We start from the raw sequence: 24,246 nt of genomic DNA on the forward strand, positions 1-24,246 counted from the left end.
CCAAATTGCTCTAGCTAGAGGGCATTGAAAAAACAAATGATGATACAAAACCAAAGAAATTACGCTTATTAGTCATCATAAATCAGTCTTAATGTGCTTATACATATATACATACATATAAATATGTTTAGAAAAGAAGTCTTTTTGATTTATCAATAAAGGAAAAATAATGAACGGAATTAAGGCATAACAAATAAGTTGTTAATTTTCCTGACTCTTGGTAACTGAATCTGAATGAAATTACTTTTTTATTCAAAAGAGATGTATGCTTTATGGAGCATTAAAGTTGTTCCAAACTAACCACCTTGAATAAAGAAACAAGAATCTCAGATATCTCTTTTGCTTGTGGATGAGAAAGATCACCTACCAGGAACTCATCAACGATGCCATCTACCTCTATCAAACTACAACCAGGTTTTTTCTTTAAACCCTCCTCTGTTATTGAACTTCTTACTCTCTTTGCTTCCATTTCCCAGCCAGCTTCTCTGTAGATATTATATAGAAGCACATATGACCCACAATCAGATACTCTCAAATTAGCTAACTTTTTCCGAACTTTATTCCCAATTTCAACATTCCCATAAACTCTACATGCACTCAGCAAAGCACCCCAAACATTGGCATCCCCTCCTTCATATCCCCCCATCCTCTCCTCAATAAACTTTTCAGCATCCATTAACATCCCTGCTCGAGCCAAAAGATCAACAATACATGCATAATGCTCAAACTGAGGTTCAACTCTATAAACAGTACCCATCTGTTCAAATAATTCAATGCCCTTGTCGACCAACCCTGCATGCGTACACGCAGTAAGAATTGCAACAAATGTCACCTCAGTGGGCTGTGTCCCATGAAGAATCATTTTATCAAAGAGCCCCAGAGATTTCTTAGCATCACCATTCATTGCAACCCCTGAGATGATTGCATTCCACGACTTAACATCCTTGTTTAAAATCCCCTCAAAGACTGATAATGCTGACCCTATGCAGCCACACTTTGAGTACATGTCGACCACGGCTGTGGCCAAGATTGGATTCGACTCAAGATTGTTTCTTCTCACATAGGAGTGCACCCACATTCCTTGAGTCAGTGCTCCAAGATGTGCACACGCAGTGAGGACGCTCACGAGAACTGATTCATTCGGCTTTGTCCCCAAGTCTTGCATCTGCCCGAATAGACGAAGCACCTCTTTGAAGTCACTAACCCGGGAGTACCCTGCCATCATTGCACTCCACGAGATTGCATTCCTCACTGGCATTTCATCAAATAAGGCTCTGGCATTCTTAACATCTCCCGTCTTCCCATATGCATCAACCATTGCTGTCCACAAAATAACATCCCTATTGGGACTCCCATCAAACAATCTGCGCGCCGCTTCCGTATCAAAAACCGAGGAATAAAACTCAATAAGAGAACTAAGGATGAATGGGTCATCGGAAAATCCAAATTTAACAGCATGACCATGAACCAAACGGCCAACCAGCTTCGAAGGAGGGCAGTTGAGGAGCGTACAAGCCTTGATCAATGGTGGGAAAGTGTAGTTATTGGAAGCAAGGCCGTAATTTAACATTTGGAGATAACACAAAATGGCGGAAGCTGGTGAATGTGTTTGAACATGGCCTCTGATCACGGTGTTATACATAAAAGTGTTGCGGTAGCAAAGACTCCGGAAAATTGAACAAGCGTGTCCAAACAGAGCAATATCACCAGAAACGGCGGCAAAAGAGAGGAGGGGAGAAATTGAAAGTGGGTTCTCAGCAAGGTGAGATTTGAGGAGGTGGGCATGGATTTCTTTGAATTGCTTGAGACTTCTGCATTTCTCTAAGAAATGCAAATTCCAGATTTCAACGGTTTTTTGAAACATTAGAAAGTGGAAAATGGCGGGACATTTCTCATAGACCCTGAGAGATCATAGATCAATGATCAAACACTAACACCCAATTAGAGGGTTGGACCGGGGTGAGGCAGGGGAGAAATTAACCCAGAATTTCAGGTTTCAACCTTCAATTATCATACCATCGACATACAGGCAGCAGTTCATTCTAGTCGGGGAAAATTACCAGTCGATGCCTTGTTTTAAGGTTTCTTATGAATTATGCTCCAAAGTTTATAACATGCAGCAGGAGTTCAACCCTTTAATTGGTAAATTACCCACCCTGAGCCAATGCTCTATAGGGATAAGTTGACTGCATTATACCTCAAAATTCTGAATTCAACTGATGATCTCCACCGGTAACACTTATACCCGTCCGTGAATTGGCATCAACTCCGAATCAACACGTGACACTTATCTCAACTGTACGGTGGAATTAAGCCTTCTCGCGGTAGACTGAACAGTAAAACACCCCCAAAAAATAGTTTTCTGTGAACTTTTTTATAATAGCGGTCGCATGTGGGATTATTATAATTTCATAGGATCCACCCACTTACCCACATTTTTATCCGAAAACAAATGAGGCCTAGTATCAACATTTTAGAATGGCCATTAATCCTTACTAAGGTTAAGCGTGTAAGCATATAAAATTTGAATCGAATCAAACAATATTCAAACCAATCAAATCAAATCAAGTAATATTTGAATTAAATTCAAAAAAAAAAAGATGCAGATTAAACTAATGAAAGGTGAAACCACAGGCACGCTGTGATATGGTTAGAAGTGAAAGTCAGGTTGCCCAAGTTGAAGAATTTGAAAGGTGACAAAGTCTCTAGTTGGTTGTAACAGAGATATGGGATTGAGTCTCACCTTCACCTGGGTTGGGGGGTCGAGTCCTGCTACTGCTAGTCACCTGTGTTGGTGGGCTAAGGGTTTGATAGGGGACAACCCCTCTTGTCTAGTCCATTGCCACAAAGAAAAAAAATGAAGAATTTCAATAACATTGGGTTGGGGTTAAGGTTGGGCCATAAAATTTTAAGGGAAAATTTCTGATAAGTATCTTTACTTTGGCTCGAGTGTCAATTTAGTACTCGAACTTTAAAACGTGACAATTTAATAATCGAACTTTCGAAACACAACAATTTAGTACTTGACCTTAGTGGACCGCCAGTTATACATATCACGTGACCTCATGTGTGATTTAAGACATTTGAAAATGTCAAAATTACCCTTAAAAATAAAACACATTATTCATCATCTTCTTTTTCAACAAAATGTGTTCCACATCTTTTCTTCTCATTCGAAATTTGAATCAGTTTCTTCATCAAAAAAATGTGTTCCACATCTTTTATTTTCACTCTCATCAGAGTACCAAAACCTTTGGCGCTCTACGCCATGAATGCGGGAGCCTTTCTCCTCTCATCTGCTCCCGACCTCTCATCCTTGCAGACTCGCAAGAATTCTAGTGTTTGTACGACTTCTCGGAAGACTGCCTACTCTCATTTGAAAACTAAATCCCACGTTCGATTTCTTTCTTTCAAGCATCACCATGGCTTTCGTGTTTCCTGGAGAAACTCCCCTACATTGGAAGGATCTAGGCGGAAAGACATTGGTAGAGTCTTGGCTGATATCAAATTGGAGCCCTATGACGTTGTCAACTCGGCGCCGGAGTCAGTTAAGTTTCCGGATGGTTTCAGCCAGGTTGTTATAGCTGAGGACAGTTTAGAGTCTTTAGACAAGGCGCTTCCTTGGTGGGAGCAGTTTCCCAAGCATTGGGTTATCGTAATTCTATGTTTCTCTGCTTTCCTGCTTTGCAATATGGACAGAGTAAACTTCTCTTTATTCCCTCTACTCGGGTCATGGCTAAGCTGATCTTGAGAGACACGTGGCCGCTCAATCATCACCCATTCATCCCAGCCACGTTGGCATAGCTTGGCCAGTCCGTGGCATACATGGCCTCCGTGACTTAGGCTGAGTTACGCTATTACTATGACCCCCCATCTTATCCTCTCAACCACGCCAACTACACATTACACGAATGAGCATAACTACGGATAAGGAGGGGTAGGGAAGAGAATTATGCCGGGGAATAGGACTCTATCCCAAATACCTCGATGGCCAACCTCATCCCGACAACCCCGGAAGCCTGATCTGATTAGAACACGGACTTTCAGCTATAAAGAGATACTCCATGCTCAAGGTAAGGGATTCCAACTTTTGACACCCATACTGTTATTCTGCTCGAACCAGCATCCCTATAGCTCGACCCGGCCATCCATCACCTCTTACTGACTTGAGCGTCGAAATACCTACCCGGGGATAACTCCTTGGGCCTACGACTTGTCCTTTCTTGATCGCAGGTCTTGAAGCGCGGCCTCGTCCCTGTAGCTCGGCACCACCTTGTTGGCAAGGACTATCTAGTTGCTCTCCTCAGTTCATGCACCACCTCGGATTGAGCAGCATCACCCTCCATTACTCTGATTGTGAGTATTAAGACTATTTTTCAATTGTATAGAAATGAACATTTTTTTTAAGCAATAGAAAATTTTTCATTAACTAAGAAGGTCACCAAACCGCTCAAAACAGAAGCAGTTGGCTTGTAAGTCTAACTACAACAGCTTCCTTCACTGAAGCCCACAAGAAAATAAAAAACATAAAGCTTTTATAAATTATAGCTAGATCTAGGCATCCCCAATCCAAACAAACTCTCCCTACCCATTTCTTGCCAATTCACCTACTTGAAAGTGTCAAGGTAGGAGTGGAAGCTCCACTCTGTTGATGGAAAAGAAGCTGACTCACCCATGATCTACACGAGAGAATTTTAAGGGAATTCCATTGCACTTGCTCTCTAGTTCTTCAATCTCATTTCTTGATGGTGGATGAGCCCTAGTTACATAGAGCATAGAACTTGGATCACTAGGAGATGATTTTCTGAACTTGGATCACTAATTGCAAATTTTTAAGTTGGTTGATGAAGGAAAAATTGTTCACCAATTCACTGTCTGAGACTGCACTGGTTTTTGTTGCTCCTTGAAGAGCAGAATTACAACCATTATTACTCTTCATGGTCCAAGGGACACCATACCGACCAACAATGTACCCAAGGGACTTTAGGTGTCTGTAAACCCTAAAAGTCTCCCAACAACACCCACTCTTTCCTTCTGCAACCTTCTCATATAAATCTTTCAAGAAAAGTGTTGTATCACCAACATCCAACAGATGAAGTGCCCCTATTTCAGCCAAAAACAAGGTTTCTTTAATTGTGCAGTAGAGCTTTCCTCTTGGAACTATTCCTATTGTTATCCACATTTTGGCATTCTTTTCAATAACCTTAGCCATTCCCATTTCTGCATTCCAGCGAGCCTTAGATGTATCTTTCCTGAATTGCAATTTGGGGATAGAACCAGATGTATATTGAAGTTCTTCATCATTCAACTCTTCTGATGTAACTTCCAGATCAGACATTCCATCAGATGAACTTGTTAGATCTTCAATCTCCACTATGCCAGTTATTGGTCGTATTTGCTTTGTTTCGAGGACTGATAACCGTCAGTGTGAGTTGCAAAGGATTCTTCGATTAGAGTTATTGTCGTTGTTCCACAATCATGGACACTGGTGTGTGGTGTGGTGAGTGGCCGGTGGGGTGTTTCGGGTTAGGGCTCAAAGGAGAGAGTGGGGAGCATTCTTCCATTTTTTTGGTTCTGAGAGGTTAAGTTATATGCATTACTCAAATTGGCTAAGGGGTATTTAGATCTTTTTGTCTTCTAATTGACGGTGTGTTAACGCCGAATAATAAATTGTTGCAAAATGAAAGGTTCATTGTCACATTTTAAAGTTTTGATACTAAATTGGCATTCGAGCCAAAGTACAGGATAACTATCAAGAATTTTCCCAAAATTTAACAGAACTCCCGACCCAATCCAATGTGTTGGAGACAGTGCGCCCTGCTCTGTCTCGCTGCTCAGTCCCCACTAAACAATACAGGCAATAAACTAGGCCAACCTACATCTCTCCTATTCCTATTCTGTAATTCTCTTGGTTGTCCATGTCGCCTATGGATGGGGCAGCTGCATGGGCACAAGGGATCAATCAGACGGAGACCTGAGCGAGTGAGCGGGGAGCGGCTGAGCCTCATTCGCCAGCCTTTCGGGTACGATCCTTCGTACTTGTGCCCGGCTCTGCAACGCGCCAAGGTCGCGAGGACCGAGTTTTACCTTATGGCTAGCCGGGTTGAGAGTTTTTATTGGTGGCCCAGCTTAAGCCCATGTGAAACCCTAATTTATAGAACCGTGAGTCCATGGATTAGGCCCTACCAGTCGATGATGGATTTATGGCTAGAGAATCCAATGCACATGTGCTTGCCACTGTACAACCCAATAATGAACAAGAAGATAAATTGTCTCTTTCGCTAACTTCTTAAAGATAGGACGGAGATGGAATTGACACACTTTCAACTCGTATACTTTATACTTAATTTCTTCTCCGCAGGCTTTTCACCTTTTTTCCCACTTTGGGTTGGGTTTGGGTCTTTGGGATTGAGGGAATCAGGGAAAATTGGGAAATATGATTGAAGGGAGAGGATGGATTCGATCCCAGGTTGGTTGGAATTATATTTTCTGACTTTGCCACCTGAACCAGCTGCCATCTCCCACTGATTCGATTCAATTTTTATATACTTACAATTTATATTATATCTACTAATAAAGTTGATTTTAATGGTCTAAATTTCATATAATTAACTTTGTGCATAAAAAATATTAAAGTCGTTTTAATTCATATTATTAATAATATATAATATTTTTCTTTAATTTATTTATACTATTCAATATCCGATTACAATCTGAATTTGATTTGAATTTGATGTAGCACAATCCGGTCACTCCTAACTGGCGCTCGCGTAGGTCATGAGATGTACCTGAAACGAGAGGAAGGAGGAAGAGAGAACGAAGGCAAGCACATGTGCATTATAGTTGAATTTCGTTGCTCCCAGCCCTCTGGCTTCTAACAGGGCAGGTATAACTACCATTGTCAATCTGCCACAGCCACTACAAGTAGGGCTGAGGCGGCACGCACGGGGCCATCATGCAGGGTATGTATCTGTCAGGTGTGGAACGCCTTCCTAAAGGTGGTAGGCATGGCGAGGGGACACGCCTGCAATTCACAGGTTTGTGAGGTACGACAGTCGGGCAAAAAGCCATCCTATGGTATATCGAACTGCTCTCCTGCGAACTGCCCTGAGCTGGGCTGTCCCTTAAGTGACGGGCTGCTTGCAGCCAGTTATGCCGAGCTAGCCGACCCAAGGTCTTTGTGCCTCGGGGTGTCCAGAGAAGAATCGGTGTGTTCTTGCTTGGGAGTGGCCTGAGGTCCATTAGGAGGAGCTCGGGTCTCAAAAGGGGTCAGGGTGCCCCGAACTCCCCCGAAGTCCCTTGGCCCTGGGGAGGAGGTGCGGGCGAGGAGGCTTTCGACGAGTAGTTTACCCGCCGAGTTGTCATGCCAAGCTCGGTGGGACTTCCCCACCGAGCCGTGCTCTTGTCCGTTGTGCTGTCATGCTGAGTCACTGTTTGAGCTAGGCCACGCTTACGTGCACCTGAGCTACGAGGTCGGGCCAAATCACCCTCCATCAATTGCCCCCCACTCCCTGCGCTAGCGGTGGTGACCCAGCGCGGGGAGGCAATGAGGCGCCGGGTGGATTTGGCATTGGTGTTTGTGTTGCGTCATCGCGCATTCCGTCCAGATGTACCGGTCTAGCGCCTGGCTGGACCGAAAAGAGATTTGGGTCACGTCTGGGTTACGTGCGGACTTCATGCGACTTGGACTTCACGAACGTCAAAAACACGCCAAATCATTTTCGCCTCGAAGAACCCATGGTTGTGGCTATAAATAGGGGGTCCCTTGGCCATTTTCTTCACCACAAAGCCTTCATCGTTAGCGCTTGAGCTCACGCTAGGGGTTTCTTAGCTTGGGTCTTCCAGTTCATCCTGTTCTTCCAGTCCGGTTGCGTTTCTTTGGTGAGTCCTCCCGAGCTTCCTTTTCCCTTCTAGTTCGCTTCTTTCTGTTAGCCCGGTATGTCGTCTAGTGTAGACGATCTCATCGACGAGCCCGAGGTAGGTACCTCGGCTCGAGATGTCCCCTCTACTACCCAACCATTCGAAATACGGGTGGCTTCGGGTCACCTGGCGTCTACCTCCCACCGAGGTCGAGAACCAGATCAGTTTGGGCCTTCCATAATGACCTCGGAGAGGCTTCAGGACCTCATACAGAGGTTCCGCCTCCCTAGCGAGTACTCGTATAGTCTTCCCACCGGCAACTTCCCATGGGAGCACGGTCCCAACGAGATCGTGATCTTCAAGGAGCAACTGATAGCTGGGCTCAGACTCCCACTTCACCCTTTAATCATTGAGGTGTTGGTACACTTTAACATTACCTTGGACCAACTCCACCCGAACTCCATACGAAATATGGTGGGGTCCATTTCTCTTTGTTTTGACCTCTCCCTTTCCATAGATTTAGACGTGCGCTTCAGGCGCTCTCCCCAAGCATAGGCGATCTTACTACCTGTCCCCCCACCCAGGTTTTAAACTCATGCACAAGCTCCCGAGCAAAGTCCCAGCTTGGAAGCGGGACTACTTCGTAGTCCGGAGCAGCACGGAGTAGCCCTTCCCCACCGATTGAAGGATAGCCATTCAAGACCCTGGTGTCATCCTGGACGGGAAGACCAAGAAGGAGCTCCAGTCACTGGCTAAGCTCGGGTTGCATTATAAAGACTTCACCTCTGAGGAGAAGCTCGTCCGAGCGGGCTTGATTCCGGGTAGGTTTTTCCCACTTCGACTTTTCCGCTCATATATTTGCTTCAAGTTACTAATGCCGTATTTCGCCGCAGGTCCTATGGAGGCAGAGAAGATACACAACCAAAGACTCTCCCACCAGATGAAGAGGAAGAAACGCGTGGTAAAGAAGGTGCGTGTTGAGTCCCCGCCAGCTCCAGCCGAGCCTCGACTTCCACAGACCTCTGCCTCGGGGCCCGAGGTGGCAGCCGTGCCCATCGTAGACTTGGAAGAGGAGGTTGTGCCCAAGGGGCCCGAGGTGACGGCAGAACCTACCGTTAAGCCCGCCGAGGCCGCTGCTAAGCCTACCCGACTTGCTAGGGAAAGTGCTCATCCTGCTGCCGCCGAGACCTCCGAGAGCTCCACTCATTATGTGGAGATGACGGCTTCTAGCTCGGAGGGTCAGGGGAGCCAATCCGTCCTGAACCCCAAGTGCAGCCTGAAGAAGAGTACCCTTGCTTCATACCCAGGGGAGGTCAGCGAGTGGGCCAAACTCACTCCTGGTCAGCTAGGCGCCCAAGCTGCCACTCATACCATAGTGGTGAGTTTCTCTTCTTTTTTCTCTTTTTCCTTCTCTCTTTCTTTTTTTTTTTTTTTGACAGGTTTCCCTTTCGCAGGTGAACACCGCCATTCGCTCCTTGACCCTCTAATCAGATCGGCACCTGAGGCAGGCTCTGGACGCCGAGGAGTCATCTTGCACAGCCCATACTGAGTTGAGGACAGCTCGTTGTCAGGTTCACCGCCTGGAGAGTGATGCCTTGGCTCAAAAGATCTTCACCGAGATGTTAATGGCAAAGAAGGGGGAGATGGCCCGAGACAAGGACAAGTTGAGGACCGAGATGAACAACCTTAAGATCAGTCAGGAGGCCTTAGAGCTCGAGGTGAGCAGCATCAAGGCTGAGCGGGATGCCTTGAAGCTCGAGGTGCAAGGCCTCAAGGAGGCAAAGGGGAAGCTGGAGAATGAAGTGGGGTACCTCCAGGAGGACATAAAGGAGAAGACTGCAATATTTGAAGGTGCTCTTGAGGAGGCCAAGACCCAAGCCATCATTGACTACGTCAAGTCTTTGAGATTCGACGATATGATGACGGAGGCCTACCGTAAGGGCTTCAAGCTCAGTCGGTGGCTGATTAGGCACCTCTACCCCAAGCTAGACACGAGCGCCATCACAACTTCGCGAATCACTTACGACATTGTGCGTCAGTCAAAAGATGACCCCGATTCCAAGGATGAAGTTCCCGAAGATGGAGCAGAGGACGCCAGTCCAGATACTATCCCCAAGGGGGTCTCTGATATAGGCGGCGGGTCCCCGAAGTAGTTTGTAACTTAATTTTTTTTTTGAACTGTGAATGTACCATCCTGAGCCTTCAAGCTCGAGTAAAAACTCTTGTACCTGAAATCTCTTTTTAATGAAATATAGTTTCTCTCAAGTATCTCTGAGTGCAAAAATACTTCTAAGTATGAGCGGACTCCAAGCTCGTCAATTTAATGTATGGGTTACCCGAGCTGTCAAGCTACCGAGTTGGTGGTAAGGGTGACTGAGTGAAGTTGTGTTACTTTGGGTTGCACGGGTTACCGAGCTGAGTGAGAGCAACAAGGGTATAGACAACGTAAGGTTCACACCCGAGCTGTCTTTTCCTTGAGGGTTAGAGATAACCAGGTTTTTGTCAGTTTGCTATGCCGAAGTGGCAGTTGGGGTTTTCTTGTGGCCCTTAGGCTTAAGAAGGGACCCGTAGTCTGTTCTTAGGTTTCACCCAGGACAAAGTGGCAACTGGGGTCTTCTTGTGGCCCTTAGACTTAGGGAGGGACCCGTAGTCCACTCCTAGATTTCACCCAGGCCGAAGTGGCGGCCAGGCCTTATGTGTCGAGGTCATGTTAGCTCGATATTCTGGCCCTTAAGCTTGGGGAGTGGCTCGTGGCCTACTCGATTCTTATAAATAATATTGTCTTAGGTTGACAATATTCCATGCTCGAGGTATTTGTTTCCCTTTGAGGGTCTCGAGTTCATATGTTCCTTCCCCGAGAACTCGTTTCACTTGGTAAGGACCTTCCTAGTTGGACCTGAGCTTACTAGTGCCGGGCTCAGGTACCATAACTTTACGAAGGACCAGGTCACCAATGCGGAGGTTCCGCTTCTTGACCCTGGCGTTATAGTACCGGGCTACTCTCTACTAGTAGGTTGCGGTCCTAATGTACGCGAGGTCCCTTACTTCGTCGAGTAGATCGAGGTTGGTGCGTAGCTCATCTTCATTTGTCTGATCACTATATTCTTCTAGTCGTAGCGTAGGTACTTCGATCTCTACGGGGATCACTGCTTCGGTACCGTAGGTGAGATTGAAGGGTGTCTCTCCCGTGGCGGTCTTCTGCATGGTTTGGTAGGCCCATAGGACACTGGGTAGTTCATCTGCCCACAATCCTTTAGCTCGGTCCAACCGTGCCTTTAGTCCACGGAGGATGGCTCTGTTCATTACTTCTGCCTGACCGTTTGCTTGAGGGTGCGCGATTGAAGTAAAGTTCTGTTGGATCCCCATGTCTTGGCACCAATATTGAAATTTGATGTCCTCGAACTGTTTGCCATTGTCAAAAATCAATACCCGAGGTAGTTCGAAGCGGCATACGATGTTCTTCCAAAAGAAGTTTTGGACATTTCGGGTTGTGATCGTCATGAGGGGCTCGACTTCTACCCACTTGGTAAAATAGTCCACCGCCACTAATAAGAACTTTCTGCCACCCGTTGCTGGCAGGAATGGCCCGAGTAGATCGATGCCCCACTACGCAAAGGGCCAGGGGTTGGTGAGATACTTGAGGTCGGCAGCGGGTTGGTGGTGAATATTGGCATGCCTCTAGCATTTGTCACATTTTCTAACGAGCTCAATAGCGTTTGCCTTCATTGTTGGCCAATAGTACCCTTGTCGAAGTGCCTTTTGGGCGAGGGCCCTGCCCCCCAAGTGCCCACCGCACAGACCCTCATGGATGTTGTGTAGTACGAGCTTGGCTTCAGTAGGTCACAAGTAGCGCAAGTAGGGGAGCGTGTAAGATCTCCGATATAGTTGTTCGTCTATCATGACATATTTGGCTACCTGGCGCTACACCCTTCTGGCTGCATTGCGGTTTGCAAGGAGGGTCCCGTGTAGTAAGAAGCTCGCGAGCGGATCAATCTAGCTCGGCTTTGCCTGAACGACGGGAGCGACCTCCTCTACCCTCCTGAGAATGCTAGGCCGAGACATGTCCTCTATGTATACAGTTCTCATGGTGATGTCGTTGGTGCTGGCTAACTTGGATAGGGCATCGGCCTCAGCGTTCTCTGACCTAGGGATTTGTCTGATAAAGTGTGATTGGAAGTTGAGCAGGGCCTTTCTGACTTTGGCTAAGTAGGCGATCATGGTTGGCTCGCAAACTTCGTACTCGCCGGTGACCTGGTTGACCACAAGCTGGGAGTCGCTGCAGATAACGATGTGCTTGGCTTTTACTTCTCTGGCTAGAGCTAGTCCAGCTATCAATGCCTCGTATTCTGCTTCATTGTTGGATGCCTCAAACTCGAAGCGTAGCATGTACTCCAGTTTTATGCCGCTTGGGCCATGCAAAACTATTCCGGCACCGCTGCCTTGTTGGTTCGAGGAGCCATCTACGTGAAGGATCCAGGGCTCCTCATCCCAGCTCGCGGTTGGTCGGGCTAGGAAAGGTGCCACACTGGCTACTACTTCACGGGGTTCAGACTCGACCGATTTGGGAGCTTCGAGCTCACCCGAGGTGGGAGCCTCACACTCAATCGGACTGGGAGCTTCGGAACTGAACGTGCATTCGGCTATGAAATCTGCTAAGGCTTAGGCCTTAATGGCAATTTGCAGCTTGTACTAGAGGTCGTACTCGCTGAACTCAATGGTCCACTTTGTCAACCGACCAGAGACCTCAGGCTTAAGCAAGACTTGCCTTAGAGGTTTGTTGGTAAGGGCGATAACAGTATGAGCTTGGAAGTACGGGCGGAGCTTCCGAACTGAAATTAACAATGCGTATGCTAGCTTCTCCATCTCCGGGTATCTCGTTTCTGCTCCCTGCAATACTTTACTAAAATAGTAGATGGGTCGTTGGACCCGATCTACTTCCTTTATTAGTACCAAACTGACCACTCTGTCGCTCACCGAGAGGTACTGTTCTAAAACGCCACCCTCCTCGGGCTGGGTTAAGATCAGCACACTAGCGAGGTAATTCTTAAGCTCGTCAAACGCGAGCTGACATTCTTGGGTCCACTCGAACCCTTTGCTCTTGATTGCCTTAAAGAACGGCAGACAGCAGTCCACCAATTTGGACATGAAGCGGCTCAGGTCAGCTATGCGGCCATTCAACCTCTGAACCTCCTTCAACTTACGGGGTGATCTCATGTCTAAGATGGCGTTAACCTTATCCGGGTTGGCTTCAATGCCGCGCCGGTTAACGATGTGTCCCAGGAATTTACCTAAGGTCACACCGAATACACACTTGTTCGGATTTAGTCTCATATTAAACTTACACAAAATTTTAAAAACAGAATGCAAGTCTTGTATTAATTCATGTGAGAATTGAGTTTTGACGACCAAGTCGTCTACATAGCATTCTACTTTTCTGCCGATTAACGGTGCAAACAATTTATTTACAAGTTTCTGAAAGGTTGCCCTTGCATTTTTCAACCCGAAGGGCATAACCTTGTAATAGTAGAGGCCGAACTTTGTAATGAAGGCAGTCTTTTCTTCATCTGTCGGGTCCATCTTGATCTGGTTATAGCCCGAATAGACATCCAAGAAACTTAGCAACTCATGCCCTAAGGTCGCGTCCACCAGATGGTCGATTCGGGGGACCGGTTCAGATTGGTGTAGTCGACGCACATGCGCCACTTGCCGTTGGCCATCTTTACCAGGACGGGGCTGGCTACCCAGCTCGGGTAGTGGACTTCTCTTATAAAGTCCACTACGAGGAGCTTATCTACTTCCTCGTCGACCGCATTCCACCGTTTCGGGGCTAGGTTGTGTTTCTTCTGTCTAACGGGCCTAACTACAAGATCAGTGTTCAGTTTGTGAGTTATGATTTCAGGGTCTATACCAGGCATTTCTGCCATGGACCATGCAAAAATAGCTAAATTTTGAAGTAAAAAACTTACCAGTTCGGATCGTAGGGGCTCTGGGAAGGAAGCGCTGGTTTGAAGCGTCCAAGTTGGGTCTGCTGTTGAGGTCGGGATCGCGACTGTTTCTTCTGTGGGCGCGGCTCGCTCTTCGCCTTGCTCCGTGGGTCATTCCAGTTCGAGGTCATCGGCCACCTTGGTTTTCCCCTTTAGGGCGGCAACGTAACACTTGCGGGACTCGAGCTGGTCGCCCCACGCAACTCCCACACCGAAATCTGTTGGGAACTTCATAGTCAAGTGGTAAGTGGAGACCACCGCCTGTAAGACATGAGTGATTAGTCGACCTATTATGGCATTGTAGGGAGAGGGGGTCGCTACCAGCAGGAAGTTGTGTTCGAATCTGACCACACAAGGCCATGTGTCGATTTCTACAGGTACTGTTATTTTCCTAAGGGGCAGACTTCCTCTCCGCTGAAGCCCACTAAAGGGGTGTCCGTAAGCCTCATATCGCTTCTCTGCAACTGAAGCTGGTCAACCGCAGCTTTGAAGAGGATGTCGGCTGAGCTGCCTGAGTCCACGAGTACGTGCCTGACCTCGAAGTCATTGATCCTTAGCTTTATCACGAGTGCGTCATCATGGGGGTAGTGGACCCCTCACGCATCGTCTTCTGTGAAGAAAATTGGATCTCCCGTCTTCGGCCGCTTTTGGGGGTTCTGCTCTTCCCGGGCGGCCTCACGAACTGACGTCTGAGCTGCTGCTGAGGTGCAACCCGCAACGGTCGAACCTCCCACTATCATGTGGATGGTCCCCCGATCTGGCCTCTCCTCCGGAGGCTGCCTCTGCGATTGTTTGGCCGGCCTACTGCTGGACTCTGAAGCGTCTCTACCGTGCTCCCCTTGCCGACCTGTTCTATTACTATTATTATTATTATTATTATTATTATTATTATTATTATTATTATTATTATTATTATTATTATTATTATTATTTTGTACAAAGTTTTCCAAATATCCGTAACGGATGAACTTCTCTATCTCGTCGCGGAGGTTTTTACAACTCTCGGTATTATGACCGTGGTCTTTGTGAAAACTACAATACAAACTCTTATTTATTTCATTGGGATTCCCCCTCAGACGGGGTGGCCACTTCACATATAGGGCATCCTTGATCGCCATTAGGATTTCGGCCTGCTTCGCGTTCAGTGGGGTGTAATCAGCTCGGTCTGGTGCAGGAGCTCGAAACAATTGACTAGGCTTCGCACCCCAAACTATTTCCTTTTTTCTTTGGGTGTCCCCTTGACTAGAAGGTTCTTCTCTTTTTCTTTTTTCGGGTGCGCCCTCACCCTTCTGGTTGATCTCCTCTTCGGTGGCTATGAACTTATCCGCAAGTTTTAGAAACTTGGTTATGGTCGCGGGTTGGTTGACGACCATGTGCCACTTGAACACTTTGTGCTTCGTGCCCTTCTTGGCCGCCGCAAGGCATACGGCGGGATCCAGGCGTGGTATCTGCATACAAGTGTCGTTAAACCGCTTGATATAACTTCTGATGGATTCTCCCTCCCTTTGTGCTATGTTGAAGATGCTTTCTTCAGTTCGCGGGCACCACTTGCTGGTGACAAAGTGCAATGTGAAGGCTTGTGCGAACTGCGTCCGACTTCTTATTGACCTGGGCGCCAAGTTCCGGTACCACATGTGGGCTGCTCCCCTGAACGTAGTGGAGAAGGCCATGCACATACATGACTCCCTGGCTCGTGCTAGGTGCATTTGTGACTGAAAGGTGTCTACATGCTTATTCGGGTCGAACGACCCATCGTACTTATCAAGAGGGGGGAGCTTGAAATCCTTGGGCATCGGGACTGCCAAGAGTTCGGAAGACATGGGACGGAACTGAGAGAAGGGGAGTTTTGGCTTCGGCCGAGCCTACCTCTTCTTTGCCCATGGGCTCGGGCAAATCGCGGGTGACAGATCGGCGAGCTCGGCGGTGATGTCTCTGCTTCTTGATGGGCTCGACGTTTGTGCTGCTCACCTCTGCGCTATCCAGAATGGTCTGCACTGGGAGTAGCCCGATCCACTGGTGATGGCTACGGACAGAGGGATCCTGCTTGGACTCTGTTGCAAGGATCTCGAACCGGTTTTCAAGGATCAGGGCTCCAAACTTCGACTGTCGAGGCGACTTAGATCTGCCGAGTCGGGGTCCTCCCGACCTGTCCGCCCGTAGAGAGATCGGGATAGTCGGTCTCTCCCGTCTGCCGTGGGGGAGGCCTGGTTTTTTGGGGATTTGGGGGGGCCTCTCCTCTGTCGAAGTGCTCGCTCTGGCAGCGAGATTTGGCTTGCTGCGAAGCTAGGCACTGAGGTGAGAGCTGAGGCTGTTGAAACTGAGGTTGGGGCAGCTAAGGGAACTGCTGTTGATACTAGTACTGGGAGACCTAGTGCATCATGTGTTGTTGATAGAGCTGGTGCTATTGGAACTATTGCATTTGGGCCTACATGGCCCTCATGCACTACAGTAGGTCATCCAGTTGGTTCGGGCTAGCCGCCGGGGGCACGATCGAAGGTTCGGTGAATGTTGTTTCGACTGTAGCAGGAAGTGGGTTAATGACAGGTGCTATTGTGAGAGGCACGTTCAAGCTGGGGATTTCATCCGCTGAGAGGGGGACGGTGAACTGTCCAATACAGACAGTAGGAAGCTGGGGTTGTTCTCTGTAGTTATCTATCTCTGTGCTTCGTCCGACGTTGCTAGAGGAAGCCATGAGCGTTGGATTGTTTCAAGGAAGAAGAAGGAACTGAAAAAGTTTAGAGAGAAAGGCTTTTTTGAAGCGTTTCCCATAGACGGCGCCAAATGATGTAGCACAATCCGGTCACTCCTAACTGGCACTCGCGTGGCTCTTGAGATGTACTTGAAACGAGAGGAAGGAGGAAGAACTCCCGAGGGTTTCCCGGCGGGAACGCTCCGATGCTTAAGTTAGTATTGCGTACAGGAAGCAAAGAGAGAACAAAGGCTAAGAGTGTAGGTTGCGCTAGTGATTTTTTTTTTTATACCTTGTTCCTTGTGGGTAAGTTCCTTATAGCTGAATTCCGTTGCTCCCAGCCCTCTGGCTTCTAACAAGGCAGGTATAACCGCCACTGTCAGTCTGTCACAGCCACTACAGGCAGGGCTAAGGTGGTACGCGCGGGGCCGTCGTGCAGGGTACGTATCTGTCAGGTGTGGAACGCCTTCCTAAAGGTGGCAGGCACGGCGAGGGGACACGCTTGCAATTCGCAGGTTTGTTAGGTACGACGGTCGGGCAGGAAGCCATCCTTTGGTATACCGAGCTGCTCTCCTGCGAATTTCCCTGAGCTGGGTTGTCCCTTAAGTGACGGGCTGCTTGCAGTCGGTTATACCAAGCTAGCCGACCCGAGGTCTTTGTGCCTCGGGGCGTCCAGAGAAGAATCGGTGCATTCTTGCTTGGGAGTGGCCCGAGGTCCATTGGGAGGAGCTCGGGTCTCAAAAGGGGTCAGGGTGCCCCGAAGTCCCTTGACCCCGAGGAGGAGGTGCGGGCGAGGCGGCTTTCGATGAGTAGTTTACCCGCCGAGTTGTCATGCCGAGCTTGGTGGGACTTCCCCACCGAGGTGTGCTCTTGTCCGTTGTGCTATCATGCTGAGTCACTATTTGAGCTAGGTCACTCCTACGTGTACCTGAGCTATAAGGTCGGGCCAAATCACCCTCCATTAGAATTTAATATAAATCTGATTCAGTTTCGTATATAAGTGAACCCAATTTAGATCTTCCTATATTCAATTATTTTACAATACCAAGAAAATTTTCCAATTATTTTAATACACTAAAAGGGAAGAAAGGCTTCCTAAGTAGGGGAACAGCAAAGTGAATACTCAATTTGAAGATTTTATATTATATTGGGCCTGAGCTTTTGGGGTGGATCCGTTCAAATTTTAACAAAATCGTTTCATTTATTTGAGTATTGGTTCAGGAAATGTCTTTTTTTAGGGGCTAAGCACCTGGAATAGCCCTTAAATCTCCCCACCCACGATGGTACCAATAGCACCACCAGAGTTGGTATGTTAGGCTCCATTTGGAAAGAGTATAAATACAAATACGTTGATTGCAATTTGGTCCATGCAATTATAAAGTTGGTTTAATTTTGCATTTATAAATATATTTTCTAGTCAAACAATTTTAGTCATAATTGGTACAAATCTTAATATTTAAATATACATTTTTGACATTTTTTTGGTTTTTAATGTAATTGTAAGTGTGGTGGTGAGGCTAGGGCAAATACGTTGATCACTATATACCTAGAACAACACATTAATAATTCAATATCTACATAAATACATTCTTATTAATAATTCAATATCTACCCGATTCACTGAAATATTGAAAAGTCAACCAATTGATAGAGCGATCAATGGATCGGATCTACCCGGTATGATCGAGCCGATTATACCAATTCTGGTTTTCGTGGTTTGTGTTAATAATTGGGTCGGGAGCGGTTGTCGCTGTTCGCAATCGATTAACCCGACCCAGAAAACAAATCCTCACTGCATTGTGCATGCATCATTATGGATGAGCAGCATAAATCAATCGTCAATCCGCATATTGCGGTGCCTCATTACTTTGGTCACAACGATTCCCCTTTTAAGTTTTTTTTCTGTAACTGGGGCCCGCTTTTGAGACCACAGAAGGGACCCATTGACCATTGAAGCAATTATTACAATCTAGCGGTTGACAATGAAAGTCTCACAAGAGTCGTATTCCATTAAATCCTTAACCCTTATCACACCCCCACAGACTTTTAATGATCAGCATCACGCCACCACACTGAAACTGCTCCTCACCGAACTATAATAATGCAACTCCGCCACTACATGCTTACGTCACATAAAGCAGCTCACACTTTTCTTGTTGTCCAATCAACTTTGGTACAACCTTTACAGTATGCTGAATTACTGATAACCTCTCTCTCTCTCTCTCTCTCTCTCTCTTTACAGACAATCCACCCAATTCGCCATTGCCGTACCCAGTAAAGTTCTTGGGTGTCTCAGTGTTCAAGTTCGGCTCTTTCACTAAGCCCACCATTATCAGACCTCCTCGGCCCGCATTGGTGGGCACCTTCACCCACTGTACATACACAGACAACCTCAGTATCCTCATCTCCCTTTCCGAATTCTGTACTCTCTGAAATCTCTCTTTACGTCGCCTGTACATCCATGTCGACCGGTTAAAGTAGCGACTTCCTACGTATTTCTCTGTATCTGGGCGAAATATTAGAGGAATGACTTGAACGCATCGGTTCTGTCTGAAGTCTCAGCTGCTTTACTTTACATGGAGACTAATAAGCAACAGAAGAAGATGAAATGGTTTCTCTCATTGGTGTTCTCTCTTTTGTTGTCATCTGTTCTAATCTTGGTTTCTCTCTCTTCCTCTTTTGGTGTCTTACCGGTTTATAGAACCTCGGCCGACAATCCACAGCCGGTTTTCGTCGAATCGAAACTGAGAATCCCTTCCACGTCTACGAACCCGATTCCCCGACTCGCTTACCTGATCTCTGGATCTATTGGCGATGGAGAGAGTTTGAAGAGGACTCTAAGAGCTCTTTACCACCCTCTCAATCAGTATGTTGTCCACTTGGACCTTGAAGCATCAGCGGCCGAGCGGCTGGACCTGGCCAATTTTGTTCGAGATGACCCTGTTTATGCCAAGGTGGGCAATGTCCGTGTCGTGGTGCGGGCAAATTTGGTTACTTACAGAGGACCGACGATGGTTACTAACACACTTCACGCCGCGGCAATCTTGCTCAAGGAGGGAGGAGAGTGGGATTGGTTTATTAATCTCAGCGCCTCGGATTATCCTTTGGTGACTCAAGATGGTAAAGAATTTAAATTGAAATTGTTCTTAATTCGTGTTTTGGATTTCTGGGTCTTTCCTGTTTTTTGATGAGAACTGGGGTAGTCGTTTTCTGATTGTCTGCACATGGTCCTTTCCCATTTAAGAAATGGGTTTCTGTTTTTCTTTATCTGTTTGTTTTTGGAATGGTGTTTTTGGCATTTTTTGGGCCTCCTGATGAGAATTGGGAACTGATTTTTCTTGGTTGCTTCCCTTTACCGATTTTGTTAACGTTTTTCAATATTACTAATTTTGGCTGAAGACTGAAGTATCCATTTCTTCAGCGAAAATTGAATCGAATTTTTTTATTACCCATTTCTTTGATGCTTTTGGTCTGCTTTTTCTTCACTTTTTAGTCCCCCGTGAAGAGAAATAAACATCAAAATTTGCCCTCTTCTCAACTTTCTAAAACCTATTCAGTTGTTAATAGCGTGTATCTGACCAACAACCCTTTTTCCCTTCTCTTTTTGGCTGAAACAGATTTACTTCATACTCTATCTACCATTCCGAGGCACCTTAATTTCATTGAGCACACAAGCGACATTGGATGGAAGGAGTATGTCTCTCCTCTGTTTCCTTGTCATCCCCTTTTTGGAAGAAAGCGCACGAATTTTTCTGTTAAACTATAAAACTAGAACTCTGCATTCTGAGGTGCTGTGTTGATCAACTTGTAGGTATCAGAGAGCCAAGCCCGTGATCATAGATCCTGGGCTTTATAGCTTGCAAAAATCTGATGTCTTCTGGGTTACAGAAAAAAGGAGTGTACCTACAGCTTTTAGACTGTTTACAGGTGATATTTTTTTTCTCATTTTTATTCCATTAGAATTTTGATCAACTGCGTATGCTTCTTTACTAGCTCCAGTAATTGTTATAATCAGGAACCCAAAATCTCTTGTTCAGTAGGATTAGAGATGAACTGATTGTTCTACAATGCTACAAAAATAAGAGCTTCTTACTCTGGGGGCAAAATCCATACCAACCTGATTTTGAATTTCTGCTGTCACAAAGGATGATAATATTTATTCACGAAGTAGATAGTTTGTATCCGTGATCTTAATTTTCTTTGCAAATGAGGGTGGAGATTTATGATCATCCTGATAAAGGTGGAGGTGTGCCTACATTCATTTAACATCTCATAAATGCTTTACCCCTTCCAGAAAATAGCATCAGGACAGTAATTATCTCATCCTGGGTGAAAGTTCACGCTTTCAATAATTCTAAGGCCGTAAACGGTAGTAGGTAAGCTTGTTCTATAAAATCTCTGTATGCATAAACCACAGTAACAGGCTCTATTTGTTTGCAGTGCAAATGTGAACCGGATAATACAAAATTTGCACTCACTGAGAGTGCAATTTTTGCACCTGAAAATTTAATGCAAAATTTACACTATCTTCCTCCTACCTCTCCCTCATAAAGGTGACCACATCATTTTGCTTCCCATTAATAATCCTCCCAAACAAACCTTTCTCCTACTTTAATTCTTCATATAAGATGGGGACCACATCATTTTACTTTCCATTTTACATCAAAGCAAAGTCAAACCCATGAACCAATCAAAGGGAATTGATTTATTCCTCCTGTGGCTAGCACTTTCGTTAGCAATATGTTGTATCCCATATTGCTTTGTTTAATGGAGTGGCAAGCACTTGTGATAGCAATATGTTGTATCTCATATTACTTTGTTTAATGGTGTGGCGAGCACTTTTTGATGTATAAAGGCTTGCGAATAATCAATAAATTTAGTAAATTAGTAATGTTCTACTCCAGCCTCTTATACGTCTAAAGAATATTGTTATGAGGGTCTGCCAATAATCTTGATGTAATTCTTAGCTATGCTTTACTTTCTGAGTTTCTTGATTACCTCCACAGTTAATGTGACAACCAGAACTTTTGGTTCCTCTTATTCAAGGTATGGTTAAATTGATGTATAAAGGTTTGCTGCTGTTTCAGATTTGACTGGGTGCCAGCCCATGGATTAGCTTCAGTGTATTAAAGATTATTGTCCTGAGTCACAATCAACTCATATGCCCTGTTTTCAATTTCATATTTTTATTGAATCTGCTGAATCCATCCAGGTTTTGGCTCAAATATAAGCTTTTAATAATTATTGACCTCGAGCATGACTAACATATGCGTAGTCCCCAACCACAGAAAGAACGCTAAAGGCTGAGGTCATCGCGGTCATTCCATAAACTCTTAGTTGAGTTTATAAGCCAACATCACCCTTTACTTGTCAGAAATAGTAATCGATGAATGATTTAGTCACTTTACATAATGATGGCAGGCCGCAGGCTTAAAATGCATCCAATAATGATTTTTTTGCAAGAGCCAAACTTTGGCCAAACAGCAATCTAACTGAGAATTCATTCTGCTTCTGCATTTATTATCAATTTTTATATGCTTTTTGTTACCAGTCAACGTAGTGTTATTGATACTTGAGGTCCTTTGGAAAGAAAGGATGATAATATGATATTGTTGGCAAACTCAAACTAAACTACGATATTCTTTTTGGCAAACTTGCCTGTAGTGTTTAACAGGGGTTTATAAACTTGCTTTCTTCAGGTTCTGCCTGGATGATGCTTTCTCGTCCATTCATTGAGTACTGTTTATGGGGCTGGGACAACCTTCCAAGGACAGTCCTTATGTATTATGCCAACTTCCTATCTTCTCCTGAAGGCTACTTTCACACAGTCATTTGCAATGCTGAGGAATTTCGAAACACCACAGTAAACCATGATCTCCACTTCATATCTTGGGATAATCCTCCTAAACAGCATCCCCATTTCCTCATTGTTGATGACTACCAGAGGATGGTTGATAGCAATGCACCATTTGCAAGGAAATTTGGCAGGAATGAAACAGTGCTTGACAAGATCGATGCTGAGCTCTTGGGGCGTGCTGCTGATGGATTCGTGCCTGGTGGGTGGTTTGACAATATTGAAGGAAACACAAATGCAATTACCCCACATTACACTCTAACAAATATAACCACACTTAGGCCTGGACCAGGTGCAGAAAGGATCAAAACCCTTATCGTGGGTTTACTGTCTGTGGAGGATTTCCATGCAAAGCAGTGTACCTGATCCAAAGATCATCAGCTAACTGAAAGTTGCTGGACGGAAGACTTGGGCTTTGTTATATACAGTATCAACTGATTATGCCATTAAGAGTATTCTTTTTTGGCCTGATAACCGCTGGCCAATGAACACTACTCTATTGGATCAATGATGGAAAGCTAATTGGCGAGATGAGGAACACGCATTACCCTTCCTACAAGGATGGGAAATACATACTGTCATATCTTACTATCTGTTACGTTTTCTGTTACGATATCCTTACTCTTTATCCTTGTATGGCTTGTGCATGGTTTTTATGCACAATGACCTTATTTTTTGGACATGATCAAGATAATAGTAATATATTTTTCAGATGAAGAAATTAAGGATGGTGAATATCAAAGGATGGCTTGAAGCAATAAAACTGTGCTTGGTGATTTATATTGGTAACATGTGTAGGTACATGCTGATCACCACGACGGTAGTAGCTCAGAGGATGTTAAACCAATGCCACAAAGGTACCTGTGACAAATTTAGGACTCAGCACAAACCTGTGATGAACACCAAGTCTGCACAAGTTTGCAATGGACTTGAAGTCATCGCAAGGCTGCAATGAACCTAGATTCATTGCATAACCACAAATCTGCGATGGGTTCCAAGCCCTCACAAGCCTACGATGAGTTCAAGTTCATCGCATGACAAAAACAAGTAAAGAAACACGTGCTTCATTAATAACATGTGTGACAGAATGCCCGGTAAAATTAGAAAAGACATGTGAGATAAGTATTAATGTTTGTTGCGCCACGTCAGTCTAAGAGACTCACAAAAGAAGTAGCACATGTGTACTATGAAAATCCTCAGACGAAAGGAAACCTCGTCCTTGAAATATCTTATAAGACATGTAGCGAAACCTTAGCAGTGTTCCCTGACAATTAACCCTAAATTCAAGATTCATCAAACTCTTTTAGCTCATTATTTTTGGGATATCAGGATTTTTCCCTATAAATAAAGGTCTAACTCATAACAAGAACATCATTCTATCATCCTATTCACCCTAGCCCTTAGCCTATCCTTTACTCTCGGCTTTCCTTTGTCCTTCAAGAAGACCCCCACACATTGCCTTACCACCCTACTCACATAATGGAATTGTTGGTATACAATAATGAATTTTAATTTTTTTTTCTCTTTTATTTTTGGGTTCTGAACAATCAGGGTTGGGGTAGCAATAGGGTGTAATAAGTGAGGCCCACTAAACATACCACAAGGAGCTTCCCCTTGACAGTTCGGACCCGAAAGAGAGCCTACATAGAAAAAAAAAAACAAAAATCATTTTTTAATGAAGATAAATGTTCAGTGTTGGCATGTAAACAAAAACTGCGGTTGGAGAAGGATTAGGACTGTTAGGGTGTGGACACTAGTGGCCTATCAGGGGGATTATTGTTATTGTGGGACCTAGATTTGAAATTAACGGTTAAAGTTGTGTGAGAGAATGATATTAACCACGGTGCAGGAGGAAGAAG

General features: G+C 45.4%; 2 protein-coding genes and 1 pseudogene across 3 annotated transcripts; 1 reads left to right on the top strand and 2 right to left on the bottom strand.

The window, feature by feature from the left end:
• Window positions 1-217: 217 nt before the first annotated feature.
• On the bottom strand, window positions 218-2,209 carry LOC148842919 (pentatricopeptide repeat-containing protein At5g06540 pseudogene; annotated as a pseudogene). Its single transcript, XR_016103613.1, has one exon. The product of XR_016103613.1 is annotated as a pentatricopeptide repeat-containing protein At5g06540 pseudogene (transcript).
• Window positions 2,210-4,789: 2,580 nt separating this feature from the next.
• Window positions 4,790-5,212, bottom strand: LOC148842920 (uncharacterized). The gene has a single exon (XM_088957918.1). It carries the CDS (start codon window positions 5,210-5,212, stop codon window positions 4,790-4,792), a length of 423 nt encoding a protein of 140 aa, XP_088814044.1.
• A 13,307-nt stretch (window positions 5,213-18,519) lies between these two features.
• On the top strand, window positions 18,520-23,108 carry LOC148842921 (beta-glucuronosyltransferase GlcAT14B-like). Its single transcript, XM_088958586.1, has 4 exons — window positions 18,520-19,653; window positions 20,151-20,226; window positions 20,345-20,460; window positions 22,233-23,108. The coding sequence occupies exons 1-4, from the start codon at window positions 19,110-19,112 to the stop codon at window positions 22,751-22,753; spliced, it is 1,257 nt and encodes a 418-aa protein (XP_088814712.1). The 5' UTR covers window positions 18,520-19,109; the 3' UTR covers window positions 22,754-23,108.
• Window positions 23,109-24,246: the final 1,138 nt, after the last annotated feature.

This window comes from Nelumbo lutea, chromosome 8 (genome assembly GCF_056320005.1).
Source record: "Nelumbo lutea isolate HS-2025 chromosome 8, American lotus-T2T, whole genome shotgun sequence".
Taxonomy (NCBI): Eukaryota; Viridiplantae; Streptophyta; class Magnoliopsida; order Proteales; family Nelumbonaceae; genus Nelumbo; species Nelumbo lutea.

Bases quoted from the DNA above. Each gene is read 5' to 3' on its own strand.
- LOC148842921 (XM_088958586.1), top strand. From the start codon at position 19,110: ATGGAGACTAATAAGCAACAGAAGAAGATGAAATGGTTTCTCTCATTG. The intron at 20,227-20,344 runs GTATGTCTCTCC...ATCAACTTGTAG, and splicing joins AGCGACATTGGATGGAAGGA to GTATCAGAGAGCCAAGCCCG. The intron at 20,461-22,232 runs GTGATATTTTTT...TGCTTTCTTCAG, and splicing joins AGCTTTTAGACTGTTTACAG to GTTCTGCCTGGATGATGCTT.
- LOC148842920 (XM_088957918.1), bottom strand. From the start codon at position 5,212: ATGGCTAAGGTTATTGAAAAGAATGCCAAAATGTGGATAACAATAGGA.